This window comes from Rattus rattus, chromosome 3 (assembly GCF_011064425.1).
Source record: "Rattus rattus isolate New Zealand chromosome 3, Rrattus_CSIRO_v1, whole genome shotgun sequence".
Lineage (NCBI taxonomy): Eukaryota > Metazoa > Chordata > Mammalia > Rodentia > Muridae > Rattus > Rattus rattus.
Window position 1 is genome coordinate 109707860 of NC_046156.1, and position 8911 is coordinate 109716770.

An 8911-nucleotide genomic window follows, 5' to 3' on the forward strand; every position below is an offset into this window, starting at 1 on the left:
ATTCACAGACACAGAAATAACTGTAGAAATTTCTAACATGTTTTATTTTTAGTTTCTTGCAAATTGAAAGCTAGAATGACAGGTATGTTCACAAATGAATTTTATTTTTATTTATATATATTACATTGCTTTAATGTTGACTTTACATCTTAAACATCTTACATATCCACATGTAGAAAAGACTGAAATGTTTTTCACCTGTCTAAGAAATACATAAGATACAATGACATATGAAAAGACATAAGAGTAGTGGAAGGAAAACAATAGAATCTAATTTAAGATGTGAACTGGCACCATGATTATAAATTTGGAAAAAGAAAATGTTTACAAACATGTATAAAAATGGCAAAGAAAAGAGACCGGAAATTTTACTGCCCTGAGGGAAAAATAGTGTCTTTTTTTCTCTTCAACATTTGTTGTATGTTCTAAAAGTACAAGTAAAGCAGTGTCCTCTTTATAAGTAGGAAATGATTGTTACAATGGGTTTTCTAAATTTATTGTATTGATAAGGTTCTGTGACACATCTATGCATGCCTTGGGTCCTGGAATCCTTATTAAGAGTAACATGGGTAGCCCTCCTTTAAACAAATGATAAACTGGCCAAGAAATAAATTAGGGAAACAACATACTTTACAATAGCCAAGAATAACATAATATATCTTGGTCTAACTCTATCTAAGAAGTGAAAGACGTATATGACAAAAACTTCCAGTCACTGGAGAAATTGAGGAAGACATCTGAAGAAGGAAAGATCTTTCGTACTCATGGATCTGAAGGATTAACATAGTAAAAATGGCCATCTTACCAAAAGCAATCTACAGATTAAATAAAATTTCTATCAAAATTCCTACATGATTTTTAAAGACCTTGAAAGAACAATTCTTATCTTCATATAGGAAAACAAAAATAATCCCGAACACTAAAAGAAATTCTGGAGGAATCATCATTTCTCATCTCATGCTATACTACAGAATAACAGTGATAAAAGCTATATGGTATTGGTATAGATACAGACAGGTTGATCAGCAAAATTGAATTGAAGACACAGAAATAGGTGTGACACACACACACCTATAGACACCTGATTTTTGACAAAGAAAGTAAAACCTTACAGTGAAAAAAAGAAAGCATCTTCAAGAAATGGTGCTGGTCTAACTGGATGCCTGCATGTAAAAGAACGCAGATAGATCCATATCTACTACCCTGCACAAGCTCAAGTCCAGGTGTATCAAAGACCTCAATGTAAAGCCAGAGACATTAAATTTAATAGAACAGAAAGTGGGGAATAATCTTGAACTTATTGATATAACTTTTGAATAGAATACCAGTGGCTCAGGCTCTAAGATTAAAAATTGACAAATGCGACCTCATGAAACCAAAAAGCTTCTGTGAGACAAAGGACACTGTGAATAGGACAAAACAGTAGCTTAAAGGTTGGGAAAAGATCTTCACTGGCCCTATGTCTGACAGAGGGCTAATATCCAAAATTTAAAAAGAACTCAAGAAGTTGGACACCAACAAGTCAAATAACACAATTAAAATTTGGGTACAGAGCTAATCAGAGAATTCTCAAAAGAAGAATCTTGAATGGCCAAGAAACACTTAAAGAAATGCTCAACATCTTTAGTCATCAGGGAATTATAAGTCAAAACAACTGTGAGATTTGTTCATATATATATATATATATGTATGTATGTATGTATGTATGTATGTATGTATGTATATATATATATTTAGTAGTACTTTTAAAATTCCAGAAGTCAAACAATAGCATCTTACTGGAGATACAATCACAAGACCAGATTCAAATGGCATATGTATGTATATATGCGATATATATCGCATTTTTTATATTACTATGATCCAGCTAGTTCAGCAATTGTCTACCAATAGAAATTTCAACAATCCAGTACTTGTTCAGTCCAAGAGGCTGGGTATTGCAGTTGGACTTCAATATGTCTTCAGCCCTATAAGTTTCACAGCTGACAGGGAAACAAACAATCTTTGTGAGGTGAACTCAAGTTCACCACCATTTTAGCAACCACTGGCTCAAAGCTTCCCAAAGTCTGACCTCATGGTTTATTTTCTCACATATTTAGACATAGTAAAAACTTGGGGGAAAATACCCATGTGACGATTATCACAACAAAGTCTCAAGGTGGGCTATATCAAAACTCCCTTGCAAAGTCTACCTCTATAGCAAAGCACTTGTGACTTTTACAGTAAGAATGGGTTCTATTGTTTGATAAACAGTGCTCAGGAGGGAAGGCTTAAGGAGGAAGGATTTGTAACAAGCATAAGGGTGGATTCTGCTGATAGAAAATGCAAAGTACATGGGACCTCTTTCATAATGATAGCTTCTATTTACTGAGAGACAGAGTTTGGGATTAGAATCTAAACAGTACTGTGACTTGGGAGGGGATTTTGGTGAAGCCTTTCTCCATAGAATAGTAAAAAGATCGCCAGGTTGTTAAATAACAACCCAGTTTCTCTGTGAACGAGCATCAGTCATTTTCTTCCCTTGAAGATTAAAAAAAAACCTTTTGGTTGAATAATTGAATTTTCTAATACTTTCTGTGAGCTGAGCCTCCTACATCAGCATATGCTGCCATCCTACTTGTACCCAACCAATGGTATGAAGTCAGGAACCCTTGTGGTTGAATAGGGGAAAGGCTAGAAGAGGTTGAGGAGGAGGGTGGCCCCTTGGGAAGACCAGCAGTCTCAACTGAACTGGATCCCCAAGATCTCTCAGACTCAGAGCCACCAACCAGACAGCATACACTGGCTTCTTTGAGACCCACGGCACATAGACAGCAGAGGACTGCCTGGTCTAGCCTGAGTGAGAGAAGGTGCACCCAGCTCTTGAGAGATTTGGGGCCCCAGTGGGGAAGCCTGCCTACATAGCAAGTTTGACCTGACATGGGACACATGTGTGTTTGTCAAAAACATGACTAGAGTGACTTTAGCAATATGAAGGTGGTAGTAATTTCCATGTGCTTTAATGAACATAATTATCTCAGACAATTTAAGTTAGAATATATGAAGATGTCCTTGACATATTTTTTAAAGTTTGTAATTTATATTTATTATTTTATTATTAATTTTTAAATGTCTTCTTGGATGATATAAATCTTTGTAGATACATGGTTTAGCTATAAACCCAATAGAATTAGACTCTCCAAAGGGCCCATCCATTGCCGTTAGAAACACATCATGAATCCCAGTTAGGCCAACCAAGCTTTGGCAGGACATTTTGTTCATTTGCTTGTAACTATCTCCTATATCACAGAAGTTTACTCTAAAATCCTTATAAATTTTATCATTTCTTTAATGCTTACTATCTTGCACTTTAAGAGTATCACAGCTCTAGTTTATAGTTACCTGTAGTTGGAAGATAATCTAATTTCTCTCATAAATGTTAAGTCTGCAGAGTCATCTACGTATACAGAATAAATCTCAAAAATCTCTGACCTGTATCTGACTAGAATACCCCATCTTTACTAGGCAAAGCTACATCTCAAAGACACAAAATGAGCAAAGCAAAAGAAAGAAATTACCACAAAGCAAAGGGAATTCCCTCCTCTGTTATTTGTTCTTCATGTTCCCAATCATGGAAGCACGACAGGAAATGCAATTACATTTCCTGTCACTCATGGATTTTCTAACCCTTTAAGCTTTTCTAAATACATTGCTCTATATTCTAATATCTCATCTGCTCTCATGAAAGTTATCATCTTTTGCTGTCACAGGGTACAGGATGGAAGGTACAGGGCACACACACACACACACACACACACACACACACACACACACAGAGATTGTTCCTTGGCCTCACACCAATCTTTTTCATTGTTCACTGATCTTACTTCATGTGTCTTAACTATTCTGAGTTGGACTCAGCTCTTAACCCCTCACACCATGTGCTCCACACTCTTGGGCAATGTTTGCACTGATTCTCTGGCTTCCTCTGATAATACTGATTATCTGAATATTCCTCCCCTTGAGGACTTCTGTATAAGCCTTAAACTTCAGGGCTGTTGTCATTTCTTTTCCCACCTCTGCATTTGTTATAGAGTTAATCATTTCCTGGTCTGAGCTCACACAGAGAGAATAATGGGATTCATCACATTGCTTTATCAGTTTTAATTTAATTTTAATTTTCTCTGTGAAAATGAGTATGTTCTCTTTTTTGTTAAAATAGTGCAGATGGTAACAAACCTCACTGTGACTGTTTGCCTCTATTCCACTTTCCTATGTATAGTTCCAAGTGTGTGTCTCTTTAGCTTCATGAAATTATGTCTAATAAACCCTAAGACACGTACAGCTCTTCATTGGATTCCTCAGCCTTCTGCCCTATGCCTATTGTTGGAACATGATTTCTGTGAAGAAAATCTCTGGAGACTATCAGTTCGCCTCTTTTGAATTCTCACTCCTACTTTTGATTGCCTTCATAAATTTTCTCTTCAAAAAATGCATATGGTTTGTTCATTTGTTTGTTTTATATGCTATTCTATGTGTTATATTTTCAGTGGAAGCCTTAGTCTGCTTGAATCTATGCTGTCCCACATCAAAATACCTTCTAGAATAAAGAAGCACAATAGTTATTTCTTATGCTATTGACTAAAAATATTTGCTAATCTAGTCATTGTTACTCCTTATTAATAAACAAAAATGTATATAAGAATGTAAGTTTTACAAATATCTGTCTGGTATTTATTATTATTATCTGTAATTTCTCTGCCAGATATCAGCAATGCACTGGTCATACAAATAGATTCAATGCTGCCATAAATCAAAATTCAAATGTAGTAGAACAAGTAGATGTTAAATGAATAATGCTATGTGTAAATACCGTATTAGTTAATGTTACAAAAATATATTAATAATGATAACAATAATTAACATTTGTGGACCTTTATTTGCTTGCTTATATGTCACCTTGTAGGTATGGTGTTTCTTTCTCTTATCATCAGCTCACACTGCTATTATTCTGCTTTAATTTACCTATCACTTACTGCTATCTCTTACTTATTGACTGGTTGGATGACATTGTTTATTTCCATCATCATAACTGAACCGTTTCACTTGTTATCAGTAGTTTTTTTAAATGGTAGGTCATCAGTTCAATGATAAGTGTTCTTTCTCTGTATTCATTTTAAATCCATTATAGCAGGCTAAGAAACAAACAGCAGAGGAGATCAGGCTTTAACAAGTATAATAACTTAATAAGGAGCATGGGGTCTTTAAAATGTGATTAAAAGCCAACTCTGGATTAACATTATGGACCTCATATTTGGGTGGGGGTTATCTCTGACTTTTTTGCCTGCTGTTGGGACCCTTTTATTCCTAATGGGTGCCTCATGCAGTCTTGATATTGTAACTTGTTATGTCATGTTTGGCTGTATTCCTGGGAGGTCTGCTCTTTTCTGAAAGGAAATGGAGGAGGAATGAATCTGGAAGAGAGGGGAGGTTGGAAGGATAATTGAGAGGAGTGGAGGAAGTAGAAACTGTGGTTAGGATGTAAGGTTTGAGACAAGAATTGATAAGTAAATAACAAAAGAAATAGAGATAAGTTGCATGCACAAAGAAGTAGGAGATATCATGTCATGGTTATGGAGACAGACCAGAATGATATAGCTATAAGTCAAAGAGTACAAAGAGATACCATAAATGAGAAGAGGAGATGATCATATTCTTGCCATATTTTCAATTTTACCTGGTGAAAAATAACTCTGGATTCTATGAGCCCTGGAGGATAAATAATTGTTCTGTTAAGCCACCATATTTCTGGTCATAAACAATAGAAGACTATAAGTTTGGTATTTCTATCATGATCCCCATTTTATCAGCATGAAAAATGAGACATAAAGATGTGAAACAGTTTCTATCTGATTACACCTGTACTTGTTAAAAGTGGAAATCAAGTTTTAACAATTTGAAAGATTTATCACTGTGTTGTGGGATTCTAGATGTCTGTCGGCGCCAGCACCGACAAGGTACCGAGAATCGGGCAAAAGCCTGTGGGATGAAAAAACACACACACACACACACACACACACACACACACACACACACACACACACACACAGGTTATTCGTGTCAGGCCAGAAGAGGAAGAGAGCTTCTGGTTTCTTTATTGACCAAACTATATATCCAAAGAACAGCACTTAGCAGGTATCTGCCAAGCACAGTGGGGAATCCTGGCTGAGACTTCGGTAACAAAGGACCGACTATGTGACCTGAATAAATTAGGAAAATAGCCAGGAAGGCCAACCTAATTCTTCTGAAAACATTCCGTGAATGCAAACTTCTTGTGCCATAAATAACAGGGAGAGGCTTTTGATCCTACAATCTAAGACTAAGGCCAGACAGTGACAAGGTAACCAGGCCCAAATCCAATAGGGCTCCCACAGATGTCCTCTTGACTTCACTGAGAGCTAGAGTCAAAATGTGAAGGGTAGGTCAGAATAGGAAAAAACTTGGGAAGAGGAGCACTCCTAAGAAAAGGAAAGTTGGCAACTCCTAAAATGAAATCATGACTGTTTTGAAAACTTGTAGGACAAAATCAGTGAGGAAGACTTGTTCATACTATGGAGAATTCTAAATATTTTGATTATCCTAGTTCTATAGAAAAGAATAAAGGACTTTGTATAATTGAACAATATCATCAGGTTTTCATTGTAGAGTCCATAATGAAAAATTAATCAAATCAAGGTAAGAGAAGGATGGAGAACATCTTCAGAAACTTCTCAGAAGTCCAGGCAGGAGTCTTAGACTGAGATCATGACAGTGGAGAAGGAGAAAAGTGCACATATTTGAGGGAGAAACATGAGCTAGGTTAGTTTAAATGAGAGAGAGGCATCAGACATGAATTTGTTGTTTCTAGCATTAGCATGGTACTGATAGAATTGTAAATTCATCAGAAGAAAAGTGTTGGGAGGGATTGTTATTGTTACAGAATGAAATAAAAATATGGGCTTGTTGTAATTTGAGTGTCTGTAAGAAAAAGTATAGAGAGAGCATGTTGGTCATTGGCTCTATGGAACTGTAGTAAAGAGAAGCTACATCCCAACTCATTTAGAAGAATAAAGTCAGGGAGAAGTTTTAGAATGAGAAAACAGTCATAGAACAAAACGTAAAGAATTATAGCCTTGAAATCTGATGAGTCAGACATAGAAATAAAAGAAATGGCCAGATAAGCAAAGAAAAGAGAGTAGAGTTGCATATAGCATGAAACATTAGGTTCGTGAAAATCTTATTGTCAATTTCTCAAGGTGTTACTGAGCATCATTGAAAGATACTGCTATGGGAAACAGGAGCATTTGAACGCTGTATTAAATAGTATTTTGGTACTCGAATAAAGTTTATTTTTCTTCAAGGACTATAGAGAGATCATAAATATCTATAGGTACCTATTAGAGATAAAATAAGATGCCACTTCTTCCAGTATATGCTGTAACATTACATGGACCACTACAAGTTCACTCTTTAACAATTCAATACACAAACGTTTTAAGCCACAGTGTTCAGTTCCTTGGCCCTCATAGGCTTATAATGCAAAATGCATTCAGGCAAACTACTCAAAATTTCAAAGAGCAAAGTTTCAGGATACCCTCTTAACTGTGAGTCTCTGTTATTTGCCATAGAATTAGGAAGTCCACTGTGCTTCTCGTAGAAGCAACAGGGAACTATACTCATAATTCTTCAACATGTAACTGTGTAACAGAATGTGAACAATAACAACACTAGTAGACATGCTAGGATGGAAGAAAGAACTCTCACAGATTCCAAGCCCTGGAAAAAGAACTATAGACAACTAGTAATTAACGAGAGAGGAAGAGTTAGGGATGAGCTCCCATACCGATATGACCATACCTGAAATCATATACATACAAGCAATTGCAGGTTGGACTCAGCAGGCTTTTTTGAAGTATTTGTGCATGTTTTTTAATGTAATTATAGCAATCTTTAAAAGATCATGCTTAGGGGAAGAGAGATGGGTGGTACATGAAAGAGGTCAGAGGGGAAAGAGAAAGAGGACAAATGCTTTAATTGTAGTTTAATTTTAAAAGATGAAAATATATATTTTTTGTATTTTCTTATATAAAAGGTAGAAAATTAAAAAAAAAAAAAAAAAAAGAAAAATAAGAAAGTGAAGACTAGGCACCCAGGAAGGAAAAGACCAAACTAAACCAAGATTAAACCTCAGCAGAGAAAATACCAAACCTCGCAACTCTATGGTAGGCAACTCTGTGGTTGGTTTCAGTAGCTGTTTAGACCCTTACCACAATATGCCCCTCAGTCTTGCATCTGGTATGCATGTAAACCACTATCATGATAAATGATTTTGCCAAATTCTGATGCCTGATGAAGATGCAGCCTGGCCCCTTGGATCACAGTTGTATTTGTCTCTGTATGACTTTCCTGCATTGTTATGGCCATGAACAGGAAATATTTCACACTATTGTCAGTTTAAGCTCTGTCCTTTCAAATGAATTTTGATTTTTACAAGATTAAGGCCTTCAGTGGGTGTTTTTTTCTTTAGTATATATTTCCTATTGTTTCAGAGCAAAATGGCATGTCTCCATTTAATAGCATTAACCATTTCAATAGCTGGAGCTGATTTTTTTTTTTTTTTTTATTAACTTGAGTACTTCTTATATACATTTCGAGTGTTATTCCCTTTCCCGGTTTCCGGGCAAACATCCCCCGCCCCCCTCCCCTTCCTTATGGGTGTTCCCCTCCCCACCCTCCCCCCATTGCCGCCCTCCCCCCAACAGTCTAGTTCACTGGGGGTTCAGTCTTAGCAGGACCCAGGGCTTCCCCTTCCACTGGTGCTCTTACTAGGATATTCATTGCTACCTATGAGGTCAGAGTCCAGGGTCAGTCCATGTATAGTCTTTAGGTAGTG

At 36.4% G+C, this 8911-nt stretch overlaps 1 protein-coding gene across 1 annotated transcript in view; it reads left to right on the forward strand.

Moving 5' to 3' along the window:
* The window catches only part of LOC116895881 (baculoviral IAP repeat-containing protein 1b-like), a 20270-nt gene extending 12391 nt beyond the window's left edge, over nt 1-7879 (forward strand). Inside the window, exons 5-6 of the mRNA XM_032896977.1 lie at nt 5970-5996; nt 7727-7879. Of these exons, the coding sequence (XP_032752868.1) occupies nt 5970-5996; nt 7727-7879 (180 nt within the window). The remainder of the gene's footprint in view (nt 1-5969; nt 5997-7726) is intronic.
* The last annotated feature ends 1032 nt before the right edge of the window (nt 7880-8911 follow it).